General features: G+C 41.8%; 1 protein-coding gene across 1 annotated transcript in view; it reads right to left on the bottom strand.

The window, feature by feature from the left end:
- Positions 1 to 22,475, bottom strand: part of agrn (agrin) — a 945,905-nt gene that overhangs the window by 133,280 nt on the left and 790,150 nt on the right. Inside the window, exon 28 of the mRNA XM_034173355.1 lies at positions 3,648 to 3,782. Within this exon, the coding sequence (XP_034029246.1) occupies positions 3,648 to 3,782 (135 nt within the window). The remainder of the gene's footprint in view (positions 1 to 3,647; positions 3,783 to 22,475) is intronic.

Raw genomic sequence — 22,475 nt, forward strand, 5'->3', positions numbered from 1 at the left:
TAGAGGAATGTCCTTGGTGGACAACCAGACCTCCTGCCCAGGACGATACTTGGGGGCCGGGGCTCGCCGCCGGTCTGCATGTTTCTTCGCCCTCGTCCGGGCCTGCAACAAGGCAGAGCGGGCGGCACGCCACACCCGACGGCACTTCCGTAGGTGGGCCTGGACCGAGGGTACACCGACCTCTCCCTCAACCACCGGAAACAAGGGGGGCTGATACCCCAAGCACACCTCAAACGGGGAGAGGCCGGTGGCTGATGACACTTGGCTGTTGTGGGCGTACTCGATCCAGGCCAGGTGGGTACTCCAGGCCGTCGGGTGCGCGGCTGTCACACAGCGAAGTGTCTGCTCCAGTTCCTGATTCGCCCGCTCTGCCTGCCCGTTGGTCTGGGGGTGGTACCCAGACGAGAGGCTGACCGTGGCCCCCAGTTCCCGGCAGAAGCTCCTCCAGACGTGTGAGGTGAACTGGGGACCGCGATCGGAGACGATGTCTGATGGTATGCCATGCAGACGGACGACGTGGTGGACCAGGAGGTCCGCTGTCTCCTGGGCCGTTGGGAGCTTCGGGAGGGCCACGAAGTGGGCCGCCTTGGAGAAACGGTCCACTATCGTGAAGACGACGGTGTTTCCCTGGGACGGCGGGAGACCCGTGACGAAGTCCAGGCCGATGTGGGACCAGGGGCGATGAGGCACGGGCAGTGGCTGTAGCTGCCCTGAGGTCTTTCTGTGGTCGGCCTTGCCCCTGGCGCAGGTGGTACAGGCCTGGACGTAGTCCCGGACGTCGGCCTCCAGGGATGCCCACCAGAAGCGTTGCCGGACGACTGTCACGGTCCTTCGCACCCCTGGGTGACAGGAGAGCTTAGAACCGTGACAGAAGTCCAGGACTGCAGCCCTAGCCTCTGGTGGGACGTATAGTCTGTTCTTTGGTCCGTTTCCGGGGTCCGGGACACGGGTCAGGGCCTCCCGGACGGTCTTCTCCACGTCCCAGGTGAGGGTGGCCACGATAGCGGACTCCGGGATGATGGGATCCGGGGGATCCGACGGTTCCGTTTTGACTTCATCTTCGTGCACCCGGGACAATGCATCCGACCTCTGATTCTTGGTCCCGGGACGGTAGGTAATCCGGAAGTCAAAACGGCCAAAGAACAGTGACCAGCGGGCTTGCCTGGGGTTCAGCCGCTTGGCGGTCCTGATATACTCCAGGTTCCGATGGTCAGTGAAAACCGTGAATGGCACGGCTGTTCCCTCCAACAGATGTCTCCACTCTTCGAGGGCCTCTTTCACAGCAAGGAGTTCCCGATTGCCGACGTCATAGTTCCGTTCAGCAGGGGTCAACCTGCGAGAAAAATAGGCACACGGGTGAAGGACCTTATCGGTCTTCCCGCTCTGGGAGAGCACCGCTCCTATCCCTGAGTCCGAGGCATCCACTTCAACCACTAACTGGCGGCTAGGATCGGGCTGCACCAGAACTGGTGCAGACGAGAAGCGCCGTTTCAACTCCTTGAACGCGGCTTCGCACCGATCCGACCAGGTGAAGGGGACTTTTGGTGAGGTCAGGGCTGTCAGGGGGCTAACTACCTGACTATAGCCCTTGATGAACCTCCTGTAGAAATTAGCAAAACCGAGGAACTGTTGCAGCTTCCTACGGCTTGTAGGTTGGGGCCAATCTCTCACCGCCGCAACCTTGGCCGGATCAGGGGCGACGGAGTAAGAGGAGATTATAAACCCCAGGAAGGACAAAGAAGTGCGGTGGAATTCACACTTCTCGCCCTTCACAAACAGGCGGTTCTCCAACAACCGCTGCAGAACCTGACGGACATGCCGGACATGAGTCTCAGGATCCGGGGAAAAGATGAGTATATCGTCCAGATACACGAAGACGAACCGGTGCAGGAAGTCCCGCAGGACATCGTTTACCAACGCTTGGAAGGTCGCGGGAGCGTTAGTGAGACCGAACGGCATGACCAGGTACTCAAAATGGCCCAACGGGGTGTTAAATGCCGTCTTCCATTCGTCTCCCTTCCGGATCCGAACCAAATGATACGCATTCCTAAGATCAAGTTTGGTGAAGATATTGGCTCCATGCAAGGGGGTGAACACCGAATCCAACAGGGAGCGCAATGAACGGACAATGGAGAAGGTAAATAACAAGGTTTACTATTGTGAAACGAGCACAATAAATACAACAATCACAATTTGGGGTCGAATCCGCTGGTGTCGTGTGGGCAGGCTCGAAGGTAGGAGACGTCCGTCTCAGTCGAACCGGAACCACCCAGATCTCCTCTGCCACCGAACCCTGGAAATACTGGAACCGCCAAGTCCCGAATTCCCAGGTGGCCACTGCCTCCGCTCGTCGGATCCGGTACTGCTGGCGGGAGAGAGCAACAACACACAGGTGTGGATGCGACCGCACCCAGTAACGGAGAGGGGAGAAGCCGCCTCCACCTCTTGTCAAAGTACAGCAGGAAGGTGAGTACTTATCCAGGCAATGAAGCTATCAGTAGTCAACAGTCCTGAAAAGGTTTAACAAGTGTAGCTGGTTGTTCAGAATATAAGTGCAGAGAATATTACCTCAGTCTTAGGCGATATCTCGGCACTGAGGTGGAGACGCCGTCCTCCTGATATACCTCTGTGCTGAGTGGAACAGCTGTGTCTGGTGATGGGTGACAGCTGTCACCCAGGCTACTCCCATAAGGCGGCAGCGCCCTCTGGTGCCTGGAGCCCGCACTCCAGGCAGGGCGCCCTCTGGTGGTGGTGGGCCAGCAGTACCTCCTCTTCAGCGGCCCACACAACACAACTGAAAGATTTCTTTCCTGTTTCAGCGCGGACACGAGGTACACGAAAACCTAACGTGTCGTTTGAACGGTGAGCGTAACAGCTTTCCGATCTCTGAGGTAAACTGCAAAAATACTGTAGGTTGGAACCAGTCCAATAAGAGTCTTGAAGACCAGCGTGATCCAATGTGTATATTGCCTTACAGTCAAAGAGGGCATGCCAGCTTTAGCATACAACTCACAGTGGTGTGTGAGGAGGATACAACCAGTGATGAAACTTAAGGCACTGTGATACAGTGGGGTCTGGAACTGTAGCCAACTGGTTGAGGTGAACCTGTATAAGACATCGCCGTAGTCCAATAAGGGCAGGAAGGTAGCAGTTATCAGGAGCTTCCTGGAACTTAAAGGGAAACATGTCTGATTTTTAAATAGATGCCTACTACACCTGTTGCAGCCAGGTGAAATGTAGGTGCCTCCTTGGTCTGATCCACCTGCACCTACATGCCAACTCAGGCCCAGAGAAACACGTTACTTGACCAAAATGTCATAGCTGATGTCCCCTCACAATGAAAGTGATACTCTTCTTCTGAGTCTCCCCAAGTAACTGCTTGTTTGACAAAGTAATTCTAGTGGTAACCAAGGATCCTGTGATGAGACCTAGTCCTCGCCTTAGGTTTCCATTTAGCATCCAAGTCTCACAACCAAACAGTAAGACAGGAAGCACCAGGACTCTAAGGACTCATACTTTCACTCTTCCAAAAAACAAAACAAAACAAAACAGACTGGCAGAAAATTGGAAACAAGCATCAAGACTTTTTGTGTAAACGTCGCCTCGGCATCAAGCGCACGTGAGTACAAATACAGAAGCTGAATTACCGTTCTCGCAGTGCCTCCCCTCGCGCCCCATTGGACAGACGCATTTGTAGCCTCCCTCTGGAAGCACTTGGCACAGTGAGGATGGATGACATCTGCTGGGTGCGCATGGGTCATGGACATCAGCACAAGTAGGGCCTAGACACACACAAGCATAAAAACACACACAAATATATGCACATATAAACCAGGAGGAGAAACCAACGAATCCAAGCATCTACATTCCCAAGGTTTATACCTTGGGAATGTCTTTTTTTCTTTATTCTATCTTTGAGGAGGGGCAGGAAAGAAGGTTTGCGGCTCTCCTCTGTAATGGAGGTCATTTTCTAATAGGATTTGGAAATATTACACATCCAGATTAAACAGTGGAGAGACTCCCCGCCACGCAGCCATGTTTCTGGGCCAACGCTGACTGTGGGAACAGTTCTGGAGCGTCTGGCGGCTGATGGTTTTGCCCTCTGCCTCAGCCCATCTGAATTCACCCATCATTACTTCAGCAGTCAGGGCCTGTGGTGAGGAGAGTGCTTTAATGAACCCCACACACACTGAGCGCGTGGGCTTCTCCCCTTTCCCTCACTCTCTTTTGGAAGCCGTCTTCTATCCCGCAGCCCATCATTTCTCTTCCTTCACTCCTGCTGTTTTGTGAACTCTAACACACTCTGTCCTCGCTCATTGATCCCGCTGTCCTCCCTCCAACTGTGACTCCTTCCACGCATTCGCACACTTTGTCTCTGCTCGCCGTGCCCTCTTTCTAATTGACACGATGGCAGAATTAATTTGAAAGTATGTCCCGAGGCAACGCTGCAGTTCTCATCAGTGTTGATCCCAGCGATGCATAATCAGAGGATGGTTATCTTTCACTCTCTGACTCGCAATAACAACCAAACATACAGTAGTGTTCAGAATGTTCAGTAGTGTTTTATTGACTTGAAAAAAGCTTTTGATGTTATTGACCACTCAAGATTGCTTCACAAGTTACAACAATATGGAATAAGAGGTATTGCACATCAGTGGGTAAAAAGCTACTTAGAAAACAGAAAACAGTTTGTTCAGATAAATAATATCAAATCAGAATTGTGTAATATTGCTTATGGAGTACCACAAGGATCAGTACTTGGACCCAAACTGTTTATTTTGTATATCAATGATTTTGTGAATGTATCTAATGTGCTTGGTAGCATTTTATTTGCTGATGATACAACGCTGTTTTACTCTGGATCAGATATACAGGAAGTAGCACAAGTGATAAAAACAGAATTGGAAAAGGTTAAGCATTGGTTTGATATAAACAGACTGTCACTAAATATTAATAAGACAAATTTCATATTGTTTAATGACAGAGCAAAAAAAAAAAATAACGTGTCATTACAAATAGATGGAATGGATATACAAAGGGTAAAAGAAATTAAATTTTTAGGAGTCATAATTGATGAAGATCTTACATGGAAGTCACACATAAATTACATAAAAGGAAAAATAGCGAAAGCCATTGCTGTTTTGCATAAAGTAAAATATTCATTAAATAGTTATGGTTTATTAACATTGTACAATTCATTGATTTTCCCATATTTAACTTATTGTGTAGAAATCTGGGGATCAACATATACAACTTATATACAACCTTTGTTTATTCTGCAGAAAAGGGCTTTAAGGGTGATTAGCAACAGTGGTTTTAGAGATCCATCTAATCCATTGTTCATTAAGTACAGGGTACTTAAATTTCGTGATTTGGTCGATTTGAAAATATTACAAACAATGTACCAAGCAAATAAAAATACTTTACCAACAAACATTCAAAATATGTTTGAGAAAAGAGTAAGTAGTTATAAACTGAAAGGAATAGAAGTCTTTAGAAAACCAAGATACAGAACCAGAGTAAAAGAACGGAGTATTGCAGTAAATGGTGTAAAATTATGGAACAATCTCAACAAAGAAATTAAAGAATTAAGGTTGCTTAAATTATTTAAAAAACGTATTAAACTAGATGTATTAAGTAAGTATGAAACTATAAAATAAGTTAGTGGGCTGTAAGGAAGTTAAAAAAAATGTAATTTGTTAATAATGTATAAAATGTTTTAAGTTTAAAAATGTAACCTGTCAGAGATGTAATCTATTTAATAATGGTCATAATTATGAAATAAGTCAGTGGTATGTGACAAGTTAAAGAAATACAATCTGTTAAATAATGTTGAAAAATGACGCTGGATATTGAAAGATTGTATTGTAAAAAGGGGCAGAAAATATAAGACTTGTTCTTCTCTCTGCTCCTTTTCATTCTGGTAATGGAGATGCTTTATTTCTGCTTTTCTGTTTTTTTCTTTTAAATGAATGAAATAAATAAATAAATGAAATGAAATGAAATAATAGTAGTGCTATGTGACTAAAAAGATTAATCCAGGTTTTGAGTGTATTTCTTATTGTTACATGGGAAACAAGGTACCAGTAGATTCAGTAGATTTTCACAAATCCAACAAGACCAAGCATTCATGATATGCACACCCTTAAGGCTATGAAATTGGGCTATTAGTAAAAAAAAGTAGAAAAGGGGGTGTTCACAATAATAGTAGCATCTGCTGTTGACGCTACAAACTCAAAACTGCTGTTTTCAATGTTCAAACTGCTTTATTAGCAATCCTGTGAATCACTGAACTAGTATTTAGTTGTATAACCACAGTTTTTCATGATTTCTTCACATCTGCGAGGCATTCATTTTGTTGGTTTGGAACCAAGATTTTGCTGGTTTACTAGTGTGCTTGGGGTCATTGTCTTGTTGAAACACCCATTTCAAGGTCATGTCCTCTTCAGCATAAGGCAACATGACCTTTTCAAGTATTGTGACATATCCAAACTGATCCATGATACCTGGTATGCGATTTATAGGCCCAACACCATAGTAGGAGAAACATGCCCATATCATGATGCTTGCACCACCATGCTTCACTGTCTTCACTGTGAACTGTGGCTTGAATTCAGAGTTTGGGGGTCATCTCACAAACTGTCTGCGGCCCTTGGACCCAAAAAGAACAATTTTACTCTCATCAGTCCACAAAATATTCCTCCATTTCTCTTTAGGCCAGCTGATGTGTTCTTTGGCAAATTGTAACCTCTTCTGCACGTCTTTTATTTAACAGAGGGACTTTGCGGGAGATTCTTGCAAATAAATTAGCTTCACACAGGCGTCTTCTAACTGTCACAGCACTTACAGGTAACTCCAGACTGTCTTTGATCATCCTGGAGCTGATCAATGGGTGAGCCTTTGCCATTCTGGTTATTCTTCTATCCATTTTGATGGTTGTTTTCCATTTTTCTTCCACGCATCTCTGTTTTTTTTGTCCATTTTAAAGCATTGGAGATCATAGTAGATGAACAGCCTATAATTTTTTGCACCTGCGTATAAGTTTTCCCCTCTCCAATCAACTTTTTAATCAAACTACGCTGTTCTTCTGATCAATGTCTTGAATGTCCCATTTTCCTCAGGCTTTCAAAGAGAAAAGCATGTTCAACAGGTGCTGGCTTCATCCTTAAATAGGGGACACCTGATTCACACCTGTTTGTTCCACAAAACTGATGAACTCACTGACTGAATGCCAGACTACTATTATTGTGAACACCCCCTTTTCTACTTTTTTTTTACTAATAGCCAAATTTCATAGCCTTAAGAGTGTGCATATCATGAATGCTTGGTCTTGTTGGATTTGTGAGAATCTACTGAATCTACTGGTACATTGTTTCCCATGTAACAATAAGAAATATACTCAAAACCTGGATTAATCTTTTTAGTCACATAGCACTACTATTATTCTGAACACTACTGTAAGCCAATAATAATGTGAAAAATAGGTCTTAAAATTTGGCTGAAAGACACCTTAAGCACCGAAATCTCACTTCAATCAATCAATCAATCAATTTTTTTATATAGCGCCAAATCACAACAAACAGTTGCCCCAAGGCGCTTTATATTGTAAGGCAAGGCCATACAATAATTATGTAAAACCCCAACGGTCAAACGACCCCCTGTGAGCAAGCACTTGGCTACAGTGGGAAGGAAAAACTCCCTTTTAACAGGAAGAAACCTCCAGCAGAACCAAGCTCAGGGAGGGGCAGTCTTCTGCTGGGACTGGTTGGGGCTGAGGGAGAGAACCAGGAAAAAGACATGCTGTGGAGGGGAGCAGAGATCGATCACTAATGATTAAATGCAGAGTGGTGCATACAGAGCAAAAAGAGAAAGAAACAGTGCATCATGGGAACCCCCCAGCAGTCTAAGTCTATAGCAGCATAACTAAGGGATGGTTCAGGGTCACCTGATCCAGCCCTAACTATAAGCTTTAGCAAAAAGGAAAGTTTTAAGCCTAATCTTAAAAGTAGAGAGGGTGTCTGTCTCCCTGATCTGAATTGGGAGCTGGTTCCACAGGAGAGGAGCCTGAAAGCTGAAGGCTCTGCCTCCCATTCTACTCTTACAAACCCTAGGAACTACAAGTAAGCCTGCAGTCTGAGAGCGAAGCGCTCTATTGGGGTGATATGGTACTATGAGGTCCCTAAGATAAGATGGGACCTGATTATTCAAAACCTTATAAGTAAGAAGAAGAATTTTAAATTCTGTTCTAGAATTAACAGGAAGCCAATGAAGAGAGGCCAATATGGGTGAGATATGCTCTCTCCTTCTAGTCCCCGTCAGTACTCTAGCTGCAGCATTTTGAATTAACTGAAGGCTTTTTAGGGAACTTTTAGGACAACCTGATGATAATGAATTACAATAGTCCAGCCTAGAGGAAATAAATGCATGAATTAGTTTTTCAGCATCACTCTGAGACAAGACCTTTCTGATTTTAGAGATATTGCGTAAATGCAAAAAAGCAGTCCTACATATTTGTTTAATATGCGCTTTGAATGACATATCCTGATCAAAAATGACTCCAAGATTTCTCACAGTATTACTAGAGGTCAGGGTAATGCCATCCAGAGTAAGGATCTGGTTAGACACCATGTTTCTAAGATTTGTGGGGCCAAGTACAATAACTTAAGTTTTATCTGAGTTTAAAAGCAGGAAATTAGAGGTCATCCATGTCTTTATGTCTGTAAGACAATCCTGCAGTTTAGCTAATTGGTGTGTGTCCTCTGGCTTCATGGATAGATAAAGCTGGATATCATCTGCGTAACAATGAAAATTTAAGCAATACCGTCTAATAATACTGCCTAAGGGAAGCATGTATAAAGTGAATAAAATTGTTCCTAGCACAGAACCTTGTGGAACTCCATAATTAACTTTAGTCTGTGAAGAAGATTCCCCATTTACATGAACAAATTGTAATCTATTAGACAAATATGATTCAAACCACCGCAGCGCAGTGCCTTTAATACCTATGGCATGCTCTAATCTCTGTAATAAAATTTTATGGTCAACAGTATCAAAAGCAGCACTGAGGTCTAACAGAACAAGCACAGAGATGAGTCCACTGTCCGAGGCCATAAGAAGATCATTTGTAACCTTCACTAATGCTGTTTCTGTACTATGATGAATTCTAAAACCTGACTGAAACTCTTCAAATAGACCATTCCTCTGCAGATGATCAGTTAGCTGTTTTACAACTACCCTTTCAAGAATTTTTGAGAGAAAAGGAAGGTTGGAGATTGGCCTATAATTAGCTAAGATAGCTGGGTCAAGTGATGGCTTTTTAAGTAATGGTTTAATTACTGCCACCTTAAAGCCTGTGGTACATAGCCAACTAACAAAGATAGATTGATCATATTTAAGATCGAAGCATTAAATAATGGTAGGGCTTCCTTGAGCAGCCTGGTAGGAATGGGGTCTAATAAACATGTTGATGGTTTGGATGAAGTAACTAATGAAAATAACTCAGACAGAACAATCGGAGAGAAAGAGTCTAACCAAATACCGGCATCACTGAAAGCAGCCAAAGATAATGATACGTCTTTGGGATGGTTATGAGTAATTTTTTCTCTAATAGTTAAAATTTTGTTAGCAAAGAAAGTCATGAAGTCATTACTAGTTAAAGTTAATGGAATACTCAGCTCAATAGAGCTCTGACTCTTTGTCAGCCTGGCTACAGTGCTGAAAAGAAACCTGGGGTTGTTCTTATTTTCTTCAATTAGTGATGAGTAGTAAGATGTCCTAGCTTTACGGAGGGCTTTTTTATAGAGCAACAGACTCTTTTTCCAGGCTAAGTGAAGATCTTCTAAATTAGTGAGACGCCATTTCCTCTCCAACTTACGGGTTATCTGCTTTAAGCTACGAGTTTGTGAGTTATACCACGGAGTCAGGCACTTCTGATTTAAAGCTCTCTTTTTTAGAGGAGCTACAGCATCCAAAGTTGTCTTCAATGAGGATGTAAAACTACTGACGAGATACTCTATCTCACTTACAGAGTTTAGGTAGCTACTCTGCACTGTGTTGGTATATGGCATTAGAGAAATGTAAATGTTATTAAGAAATGATCAGACAGAAGGGAGTTTTCAGGGAATACTGTTAAGTCTTCTATTTCCATACCATAAGTCAGAACAAGATCTAAGATATGATTAAAGTGGTGGGTGGACTCATTTACTTTTTGAGCAAAGCCAATAGAGTCTAATAATAGATTAAATGCAGTGTTGAGGCTGTCATTCTCAGCATCTGTGTGGATGTTAAAATCGGCCACTATAATTATCTTATCTGAGCTAAGTACTAAGTCAGACAAAAGGTCTGAAAATTCACAGAGAAACTCACAGTAACGACCAGGTGGACGATAGATAATAACAAATAAAACTGGTTTTTGGGACTTCCAATTTGGATGGACAAGACTAAGAGACAAGCTTTCAAATGAATTAAAGCTCTGTCTGGGTTTTTGATTAATTAATAAGCTGGAATGGAAGATTGTTGCTAATCCTCCACCCCGGCCCGTGCTACGAGCATTCTGACAGTTAGTGTGACTCGGGGGTGTTGACTCATTTAAACTAACATATTCATCCTGCTGTAACCAGGTTTCTGCAAGGCAGAATAAATCAATATGTTGATCAATTATTATATCATTTACCAACAGGGACTTAGAAGAGAGAGACCTAATGTTTAATAGACCACATTTAACTGTTTTAGTCTGTGGTGCAGTTGAAGGTGCTATATTATTTTTTCTTTTTGAATTTTTATGCTTAAATAGATTTTTGCTGGTTATTGGTAGTCTGGGAGCAGGCACCGTCTCTACGGGGATGGGGTAATGAGGGGATGGCAGGGGGAGAGAAGCTGCAGAAAGGTGTGTAAGACTACAACTCTGCTTCCTGGTCCCAACCCTGGATAGTCACGGTTTGGAGGATTTAAGAATATTGGCCAGATTTCTAGAAATGAGAGCTGCTCCATCCAAAGTGGGATGGATGCCGTCTCTCCTAACAAGACCAGGTTTTCCCCAGAAGCTTTGCCAATTATCTATGAAGCCCACCTCATTTTTTGGACACCACTCAGACAGCCAGCAATTCAAGGAGAACATGCGGCTAAACATGCCACTCCTGGTCCGATTGGGGAGGGGCCCATAGAAAGCTACAGAGTCCGACATTGTTTTTGCAAAGTTACACACCGATTTAATGTTAATTTTAGTGACCTCCGATTGGCGTAACCGGGTGTCATTACTGCCGACGTGAATTACTATCTTACCAAATTTACGCTTAGCCTTAGCCAGCAGTTTCAAATTTCCTTTAATGTCGCCTGCTCTGGCCCCCGGAAGACAATTGACTATGGTTGCTGGTGTCGCTAACTTCACATTTCGCAAAACAGAGTCGCCAATAACCAGAGTTTGATTCTCGGCGGGTGTGTCGTCGAGTGGGGAAAAACGGTTAGAGATGTGAACGGGTTGGCGGTGTACACGGGGCTTCTGTTTAGGGCTACGCTTCCTCCTCACAGTCACCCAGTCAGCCTGCTTTCCCGGCTGCTCGGGATCTGCCAGGGGGTAACTAACGGCGGCTAAGCTACCTTGGTCCGCACCGACTACAGGGCCCTGGCTAGCTGTAGAATTTTTTCATGGTGCGGAGCCGAGTCTCCAATTCGCCCAGCCTGGCCTCCAAAGCTATGAATAAGCTACACTTATTACAAGTACCGTTACTGCTAAAGGAGGCCGAGGAATAACTAAACATTTCACACCCAGAGCAGAAAAGTGCGGGAGAGACAGGAGAAGCCCCCAGTGCTAAATCGGCTAAGAGCTAGTAGCTACGCTAAGCTAGCGGATTCCTAAAAACACGCAAAGTGAATAATGTGTAAATAATTTAGAGGTGATTCAGCAGAAGGAGTGCTTTAGTTAAGGCACGTAAAGATTACACTGGGAAACAAATCGTAATCTAGATAACTAGATCAATCTAACTGCGCAGATTAAACAGCTAACAGATACAGAAAAACACCGCTGTGCTCCGGAACAGGAAGTGATACAATACCGCAGTGAGAGCCAACCACCAGTAGAGAGCCAACCACTTGAATACAAAAATTATTTGCACTTTAAGGGTTAAGGTTACCAATTAATCTGGTTGTGGGTTTGGAACCTTCCAGGGGAACTACAACCAGTGAGCACAGAATTTCAGTAGTTCAACAAACCAGAGAACTGACCTTTGCCATTCAAATTTGACTTAAAGAACCATTTTTTTTTTTTTTTTATTGAACTGATCTCACGGAACCCCAGTTTCCAGGGCACCCATGAGATATCTTTGCTACACTGAACTGGGATCGAATGAAGAAGCTCACGTCACTCACGTATGTGTTTGCAACGCCACTGGAGATGTGTGCTCTTGTGATCACCTTAATGTCTACGCCTGTATGTACGTTCACCAAATATCTTAAAACACTCTAATCCCACTTTGATCAAACTTGGGAGGTACACTGGGCCTATGGATGGGAAGACGTGATTTGGTATTAGTTTGGATCGGTTCAAGGTCAGCTGTCAAGATCAGATTTGTGGCCCCATGCTAGGAAAATGGCTAATTTATGGAAATTAGTTCATAGTACATACACAAAAATAAACTTGACTAATTAATGTTACACACAACTCCATCAAAACAGCAGAACCTGGTAAAACAGAGTCCAACATTCAGAAGGACTGAAGAATAGCGCCCTCTTGAGGAGATAATTTGTCCTCATTGCATCGATGGTCGTTACACCTGTATGTTTTGCCAAATTTTCCAACTTTGCATTTATTCCTTGTCAGGACAACTGCAATGATTTTCAACACAGAAGTTGTTTTAAACAGTCCATCTGTTTGTTGTTTATTTGTGTGTGTGTGTGTGTGTGTGTGAATTAACATGTATTTAGTATGCATGCAAAATTTTCTTTTCAATATATTTGCACATTTACAACATATTGTGTCGCCAAATCACTAAATAATCAGCTTCCACCAACAAATAAAAACCATCAAAACCACTGAGGCTGCCGCTGCCTGTGAGCGGCACGCTTGGTTGGGGCCCTGATGGCGCCCACCTCTTAACTACCTTCTCTCTCGGTTGCTTGTTAGATTGGAGTCTGCTGGAAGGAGAAAGAAAGAGACAAATATATATGGAAGTGGAACAATGCCAAAGTTTAGATTTTGTGTTTTCTGTTTCGGCAACACTGATTTGACGTGTTCACTGAACACCATGCAGTGCTGCCAGAAGAAACAGTCAACCTCCCGCACAATAAATCAAATCAATTTTATTTATATAGCGCCAAATCACAACAAACAGTTGCCCCAAGGCGCTTTATATTGTAAGGCAAGGCCACACAATAATTACGGAAAAACCCCCAATGGTCAAAACGACCCCCTGTGAGCAAGCACTTGGCAACAGTGGGAAGGAACAATGTGTGAGGTTGTTATGACCTTGAACACAAAGTGGAGATGTAAACATTATTATATGTGCGAGGTATCTGAACGGTCCTGAATATGGCAGTTTTTATGCTCCTTTCCTGCTGAATGGCTGAAGTACTCAGGACTGTTAAATACACTCGTCATTGCAAATCCTATTTGTGAGAATCAACTTTAATGTTCTCTTAATTGCCAATTTTGCTTTGAATCCTGACTGCTAAAACCATCTGTATATTCAAACTGAATTATGATTAATCACTGGGTAATACTTTAGCCATTACTGCTGTTCAAGAGTTTTCCACTATGTGAGCAACAAAAATCTCTCTTCCTTTCACGCTTTGTTGGTGGTGTTTTGAGTAAATGTGTGAAAATGTTCTGAAAAATGTCACCTGTATCATTTTAGAATTTGAGCAATGTCTCTGTCTGTGTTCGCCACAGACGGAGACATTAAATGACGGAGTCATTAAATTGGTCAAAAACTAAAATAATGTTATTTGGAAATTATAAATTGGATGTGCAAATACAGTTAAATATACTTGGGGTAAATACAGTTTATGTCAAGGAAAATAAGTTGTTAGGTGTGATTATTGATGATAAAATTAACTGGAAAGCTCATAATCATCATATTCAAAAGAAAGTTTCTAAAAGTATTGCAATATTGAATAAGGCAAAGTATATTCTAGATGGTAAATCACTACATACTTTGTATTGTGCATTGATTGCACCTTATTTGACATACTGTGCGGACGTTTGGGGTAAAAACTATAAAAATACATTACAATCATTATTCATCCTTCAAAAAGAGCATTAAGAATAATTCATAATTCAGGGTTTTGGGATCATACCAATCCGTTGTATATTAAAAGTTTATGATTTGATTTCATTTAAGACTGTTCAGTTGATGCATAAAGCAAGAAATAAACAATTACCTCTCAGAATTCAAGAATATTTTAAGGTGAGAGAAGGAATGTATAATTTAAGGGGTATGATTTATTTTAAAATTGCAGGCGCTAGGACGACTAGGAGGTGCTTCTGTGTTTCCATTTGTGGCCCCAAAAAAATTGAATAATTTACCGGAGAAACTTAAGCAATGTCCAGATATTAACTGGTTCAAACATTTATACAAACAAATGGTATTTTCTAGATATGTATTAGATTAATAGGGTTGAGTTGTGTTATATATAGAGGCTGTTGTACTGGAACCTTTGTTTTTTTTTTTTTTGTGAGTTGTCTGGAAAAATACTTGACTTCTTTTATCTGTAAGTATGTGCTGCTGTGTTCAGATTATGTTGGATATAAATGTCTATGAACAGGCACATATTCCTGTTTGATTTTATACAGGAAGGTAGGTGTGGATAAGCGTTGCTTCTGCCTACGCCTTTAGGCACCATGTATTTGGTTTATTTTCTTATATTTCTTTTCGTCTTTGACTTTTCTGTTGAGTTTGGTCATTTGTATATGAGTGAATTTCTGTTATGCATGGGTGTCTAATAAATTATATATATATATATATATATATATATATATATATATATATATATATATATATATATATATATATATATATATATATATATATATATATATATAATTCTGAGGTGTTCTGTCCCATTTCTGCCAAACTTGGTATGTGGATGAGGGTTGGCCCTGGAATTGCCCTGAAAGGGTTCATTCTGACAAAGATCAAGGACCCACACATTGATGGGTCTTAGAATCACCAAGACAAATTTGCAAAAAGTCAGTGTTTGGTGTTCAAGTCACATCTGTCTGTTAACCTGCTCTCACCAGGATCTTTGCCCAGTTTCAACCAAACATGGTCTGTGGGTTTATATGTCCACCTTGAAATTCTGCTTAAAGCTCCACTGTGCAGCATTTAGCACCATCTAGTGGTTGGACTGCAGATTGCACTGTGTCACCACTGGTCATGACTTTGTTTCCCTTTTATGTTTTCACTTCTGTGGCAACAGAAATTTATGGTCACTTCAGTTGAGTTGTTTTGTTCTTCATTGAAGACATTTGGGTTTAAAATCAAAAGATGAATATGAGACAAGAGTTCAGAATTTCAGCTTTTATTTTCTGGTATATACATTTAGATGTGTTAAAAAATTATCTTAAAGCAAATAACATTTAGTATTTGGTGGCATAACCTTTATTTGAAATAACTGGCTGAAACATGCGACCCATGGACATCACCAAACCGTTGCATTCTTCATTTGTGATACTTTTCCAGGCTTTTAGTGCAGCTTCTTTTAGTTCTTGTTTGTCTTGGGTCGGGGGGGGCTCTCCCTTCAGTCTCCTCTTGAGGATGGTGACATGCATGCTGCTCTGTTGGGCAAAGGTCAAGTGATTGACTTGGCCATTCTAAAGCCTTCCCCTGATGAAGTCGTTTGTTTTGTTGGAACTGTGCTTTGGGTCATTATCATGCTGCATGATAAACTCCTCCCCATTAGTTTGGACACCTTTTTCTGTAAATTGGCAGACAAAATGTTTCTGTACACTTCAGAATTCATTCTGCTGCAACCATCATCAGTTACATTATCAATAAATATTAATCAGCCTGTTCCAGAAGCCATGCAAACCCAATCCATGATATTACCTCCACCATGCTTCACAGATGAGCTTGTATGCTTTGGATCATAAGCAGTTCCTTTCTATCTCCACACTTTGGCCTTTCCATCACTTTGGTAGAGATTAATCTTGGTCTCATCAGTCCATAAGATTGTGTTCCAGAACATTTGTGAATCATCTCTATACTTCTTTGCAAATTGTAATCTGGCTGGTGAGTGGTTTGCATCTTGTAGTATGACCTCTATGTTTCTGCACTCGGAGTCTTCTTAGAACAGTAGATTGTAATACCTTCACCCCTGCACTGTGGAGATTGTTGGTGATGTCTCTTACTGATGTTTTTGAGGTTTTCTTCACAACTCTCACAATATTTCTGTCATCACCTGCTGCTGTTTTCCTTGGCCGACCTGTTCGCTGTCTGTTGCTCAGTACACCAGTATTTTCTTTCTTTTTCAGGACATTCCAATTGTTGTGCTGGCTATGCTCAATGTTCGTCCTTTTCCTTCTTTCTCAGCTTCAAAATGGTTTGCTTTTCTCCCAGCTCTCTGAGCTTCATATTGGTTTATACACTTTAACAAGAAATGTAGTCTTGATAGGTTAAACCCAAGGCTAAAACCTACACTAGTCATGCAGAGCTATTTAACGTGTGAACCATCAACCTAAAAGGCAACACCTGGGCAACAAGAAGCACCTGTCTGTCACATGTTCCAATAGTTTTGCTCACTTGAAAAATGGGTGTGTTCAAACAAAGGATGGTATGTCCTGAGTTCTTTAAGACATATAAGACAATACCAGGAAATAAAAGCTGAAATTCTGAACTCTTGTCTCATATAAATTTTTTGATCTTAAACCCAAATGCCTTTAGTGAACAACAAAAACAAAGGAATTGGCCTTACTGTTCCAATACTTTTGAAAGAGACTGTATGTATATAGCACCAAATCACAACATACGTATGAGGGGTGATTGAGAAGTTTTGAGCCTGACCCAGAGAAAGTAGGGCATTGTTCTCCATCTTTTATATTCTGATAAACCAACATTTCTCCAGAATGTGTGAACTTTTGACTCACTGGGTTCAATGTTGAGAAATGTTGGTTTCTCAGAATGCAAAAGATGGAGAACCATGCCCTACTTTTTCTGGGTCAGGCTCAAACCTTGTTAATCCCCCCTCATAAGTCACCCCAAGGCACTTCACAAGGGTAAGGGCTAACCGGCTAAGGGTTTACCAACCCCTTTGAGCAAGCATGTAGGTAACATTGGTAAGGGAAAACTCACTTGGGCAAGATTTGAGGAAGAAACCTCAAGCAGACCAGACTCAGATAAGATAATTATAGTGGGCGATTTTAACATCCACACAGATGCTGAGAATGACAGCCTCAACACTGCATTTAATCTATTATTAGACTCTATCGGCTTTGCTCAAAAAGTAAATGAGTCCACCCACCACTTTAATCATATTTTAGATCTTGTTCTGACTTATGGTATGGAAATAGAAGACTTAACAGTATTCCCTGAAAACTCCCTTCTGTCTGATCATTTTTTAATAACATTTACATTTACCCTGATGGACTACCCTGCAGTGGGGAATAAGTTTCATTACACTAGAAGTCTTTCAGAAAGCGCTGTAACTAGGTTTAAGGATATGATTCCTTCTTTATGTTCTCTAATGTCATATACCAACACAGAGCAGAGTAGCTACCTAAACTCTGTAAGGGAGTTAGAGTATCTCGTCAATAGTTTTACATCCTCATTGAAGACAACTTTGGATGCTGTAGCTCCACTGAAAAAGAGAGCTTTAAATCAGAAGTGTCTGACTCCGTGGTATAACTCACAAACTCGTAGCTTAAGCAGATAACCCGTAAGTTGGAGAGGAAATGGCGTCTCACTAATTTAGAAGATCTTCACTTAGCCTGGAAAAAGAGTTTGTTGCTCTATAAAAAGCCCTCCGTAAAGCTAGGACATCTTTCTACTCATCACTAATTGAAGAAAATAGAACAACCCCAGGTTTCTTTTCAGCACTGTAGCCAGGCTGACAAAGAGTCAGAGCTCTATTGAGCTGAGTATTCCATTAACTTTAACTAGTAATGACTTCATGACTTTCTTTGCTAACAAATTTGACTATTAGAGAAAAAAATTACTCATAACCATCCCAAAGATGTATCGTTATCTTTGGCTGCTTTCAGTGATGCCGGTATTTGGTTAGACTCTTTCTTTCCGATTGTTCTGTCTGAGTTATTTTCATTAGTTACTTCATCCAAACCATCAACATGTTTATTAGACCCCATTCCTGCCAGGCTGCTCAAGGAAGTCCTACCATTATTTTAATGCTTCAATCTAAATATGATCAATCTATCTTTGTTAGTTGGTTATGTACCACAGGCCTTTAAGGTGGCAGTAATTAAACCATTACTTAAAAGCCATCACTTGACCCAGCTATCTTAGCTAATTATAGGCCAATCTCCAACCTTCCTTTTCTCTCAAAGATTCTTGAGAGGGTAGTTTAAACAGCTAACTGATCACCTGCAGAGGAATGGTCTATTTGAAGAGTTTCAGTCAGGTTTTTAGAATTCATCCATAGTACAGAAACAGCATTAGTGAAGGTTACAAATGATCTTCTTATGGCTTCGGACAGTGGACTTATCTCTGTGCTTGTTCTGTTGGACCTCAGTGCTGCTTTTGATACTGTTGACCATAAAATTTTATTACAGAGATTAGAGCATGTCATAGGTATTAAAGGCACTGCGCTGCGGTGGTTTGAATCATATTGTCTAATAGATTACAGTTTGTTCATGTAAAATGGGGATCTTCTTCACAGACTAAGTTATTATGGAGTTCCACAAGGTTCTGTGCTAGGACCAATTTTATTCACTTTATACATGCTTCCCTTAGGCAGTATTATTAGACGGTATTGCTTAAATTTTCATTGTTACGCAGATGATACCCAGCTTTATCTACCCATGAAGCCAGAGGATACACACCAATTAGCTAAACTGCAGGATTGTCTTACAGACATAAAGACATGGATGACCTCTAATTTCCTGCTTTTAAACTCAGATAAAACTGAAGTTATTGTACTTGGCCCCACAAATCTTAGAAGCATGGTGTCTAACCAGATCGTTACTCTGGATGGCATTTCCCTGATCTCTAGTAATACTGTGAGAAATCTTGGAGTCATTTTGATCAGGATATGTCATTCAAAGCGCATATTAAACAAATATGTAGGACTGCCTTTTTGCATTTACGCAATATCTCTAAAATCAGAAAGGTCTTGTCTCAGAGTGATGCTGAAAAACTAATTCATGCATTTATTTCCTCTAGGCTGGACTATTGTAATTCATTATTATCAGGTTGTCCTAAAAGTTCCCTAAAAAGCCTTCAGTTGGTTCAGAATGCTGCAGCTAGAGTACTGACGGGGACTAGCAGGAGAGAGCATATCTCACCCGTGTTGGCCTCTCTTCATTGGCTTCCTGTTAATTCTAGAATAGAATTTAAAATTCTTCTTCTTACTTATAAGGTTTTGAATAATCAGGTCCCATCTTATCTTACGGACCTCGTAGTATCATATTACCCCATTAGAGCGCTTCGCTCTCAGACTGCGGGCTTACTTGTAGTTCCTAGGGTTTGTAAGAGTAGAATGGGAGGCAGAGCCTTCAGCTTTCAGGCTCCTCTCCTGTGGAACCAGCTCCCAATTCAGATCAGGGAGACAGATACCCTCTCTACTTTTAAGATTAGGCTTAAACTTTCCTTTTCGCTAAGGCTTATAGTTAGGGCTGGATCGGGTGACCCTGGACCATCCCTTGGTTATGTTGCTTTAGACGTAGACTGTGGGGGGGTTCCCATGATGCACTGTTTCTTTCTCTTTTGCTCCGTATGCATCACCTCTGCATTTAATCATGAGTGATCGATCTCTGCCCCCCTTCTCGCATGTCTTTTTCCTGGTTCTTTCCTCAGCCCCAACCAGTCTCAGCAGAAGACTGCCCCTCCCTGAGCCTGGTTCTGCTGGAGGTTTTCTTCCTGTTAAAAGGGAGTTTTTCCTTCCCACTGTGGCCAAGTGCTTGCTCATAGGGGGCGTGTTGACCGTTTGGGTTTTCATAATTATTGTATGGCCTTGCCTTACATATGGAGCGCCTTGGGGCAACTGTTTGTTGTGATTTGGCGCTATATAAGAAAAAAGTTGATTGATTGATTGATTGATTATTTGAAATAACTGGCTGAAACCTGCGACCCATGGACATCACCAAACCGTTGCATTCTTCATTTGTGATACTTTTCCCAGGCTTTTAGTGCAGCTTCTTTAGTTCTTGTTTGTCTTGGGTCGGGGGGGGCTCTCCTTCAGTCTCCTCTGAGGGGTGACATGCATGCTGCTCTGTTGGCAAAGGTCAAGTGATTGACTTGGCCATTCTAAAGCCTTCCCCTGATGAAGTCGTTTGTTTTGTTGGAACTGTGCTTTGGGTCATTATCATGCTGCATGATAAACTTCCTCCCCATTAGTTTGGACACCTTTTTCTGTAAATTGGCAGACAAAATGTTTCTGTACACTTCAGAATTCATTCTGCTGCAACCATCATCAGTTACATTATCAATAAATATTAATCAGCCTGTTCCAGAAGCCATGCAAACCCAATCCATGATATTACCTCCACCATGCTTCACAGATGAGCTTGTATGCTTTGGATCATAAGCAGTTCCTTTCTATCTCCACACTTTGGCCTTTCCATCACTTTGGTAGAGATTAATCTTGGTCTCATCAGTCCATAAGATTGTGTTCCAGAACATTTGTGAATCATCTCTATACTTCTTTGCAAATTGTAATCTGGCTGGTGAGTGGTTTGCATCTTGTAGTATGACCTCTATGTTTCTGCACTCGGAGTCTTCTTAGAACAGTAGATTGTAATACCTTCACCCCTGCACTGTGGAGATTGTTGGTGATGTCTCTTACTGATGTTTTTGAGGTTTTCTTCACAACTCTCACAATATTTCTGTCATCACCTGCTGCTGTTTTCCTTGGCCGACCTGTTCGCTGTCTGTTGCTCAGTACACCAGTATTTTCTTTCTTTTTCGGACATTCCAAATTGTTGTGCTGGCTATGCTCAATGTTCGTCCTTTTCCTTCTTTTCTCAGCTTCAAATGGTTTGCTTTTCCCCCAGCTCTCTGAGCTTCATATTGGTTTATACACTTTAACAAGAAATGTAGTCTTGATAGGTTAAACCCAAGGCTAAAACCTACACTAGTCATGCAGAGCTATTTAATGTGAACCATCAACCTAAAAGGCAACACCTGGGCAACAAGAAGCACCTGTCTGTCACATGTTCCAATAGTTTTGCTCACTTGAAAAATGGGTGTGTTCAAACAAAGGATGGTATGTCCTGAGTTCTTTAAGACATATAAGACAATACCAGGAAAAAAGCTGAAATTCTGAACTCTTGTCTCATATAAATTTTTTGATCTTAAACCCAAATGCCTTTAGTGAACAACAAAAACAAAGGAATTGGCCTTACTGTTCCAATACTTTTGAAAGAGACTGTATGTATATAGCACCAAATCACAACATACGTATGAGGGGTGATTGAGAAGTTTTGAGCCTGACCCAGAGAAAGTAGGGCATTGTTCTCCATCTTTTATATTCTGATAAACCAACATTTCTCCAGAATGTGTGAACTTTTGACTCACTGGGTTCAATGTTGAGAAATGTTGGTTTCTCAGAATGCAAAAGATGGAGAACCATGCCCTACTTTTTCTGGGTCAGGCTCAAACCTTGTCAATCCCCCCTCATAAGTCACCCCAAGGCACTTCACAAGGGTAAGGGCTAACCGGCTAAGGGTTTACCAACCCCTTTGAGCAAGCATGTAGGTAACATTGGTAAGGGAAAACACACTTGGGCAAGATTTGAGGAAGAAACCTCAAGCAGACCAGACTCAGAGGGGTGACCAACTGCTTAGGCCATATTAACAAATAGCTTGCCTTCTCTTGTAGTAAGCAAAATGTATGATCCTCCATTTTACAAAAATGAGGATTCTCAAAGTTGTTAGCCTGCGCTAGCAATAAATAGTGTACAGGGGAGTAGCCACTAAGCCCTTTTCATTTTCTTCTGCCTTCTGGCACTGCACAAAGCCTGGTAAGTTAGTCCTTTAGAGCTTTCTGCCTCAAGATGGTGGTGGAAGATGATGGCCTCCATGTGGAGGCCTACTCCCATGTAGATAATGAAGAGTTTATTCTTATGTTCCGATCATATGTTATGTTATGAAAACAGTAAGATTCATTGATACACGCAATTATACACTAATGAAATGATGGTTACAAATACTATATTCCTACTTCTGCTAATAAACACCGCTAAGTACAATAAAATGTAGCTTTAAAGGATTTATTTTAGGTCATGGTCACTGGGGTGAAGATCAATAATTTAGGTTTTAAATCAGACTTGGATCAAACTTGAACTGGCCTTCGAAGACCAAAGGTCAATCATTT

This window comes from Thalassophryne amazonica, chromosome 6 (genome assembly GCF_902500255.1).
Source record: "Thalassophryne amazonica chromosome 6, fThaAma1.1, whole genome shotgun sequence".
Lineage (NCBI taxonomy): Eukaryota > Metazoa > Chordata > Actinopteri > Batrachoidiformes > Batrachoididae > Thalassophryne > Thalassophryne amazonica.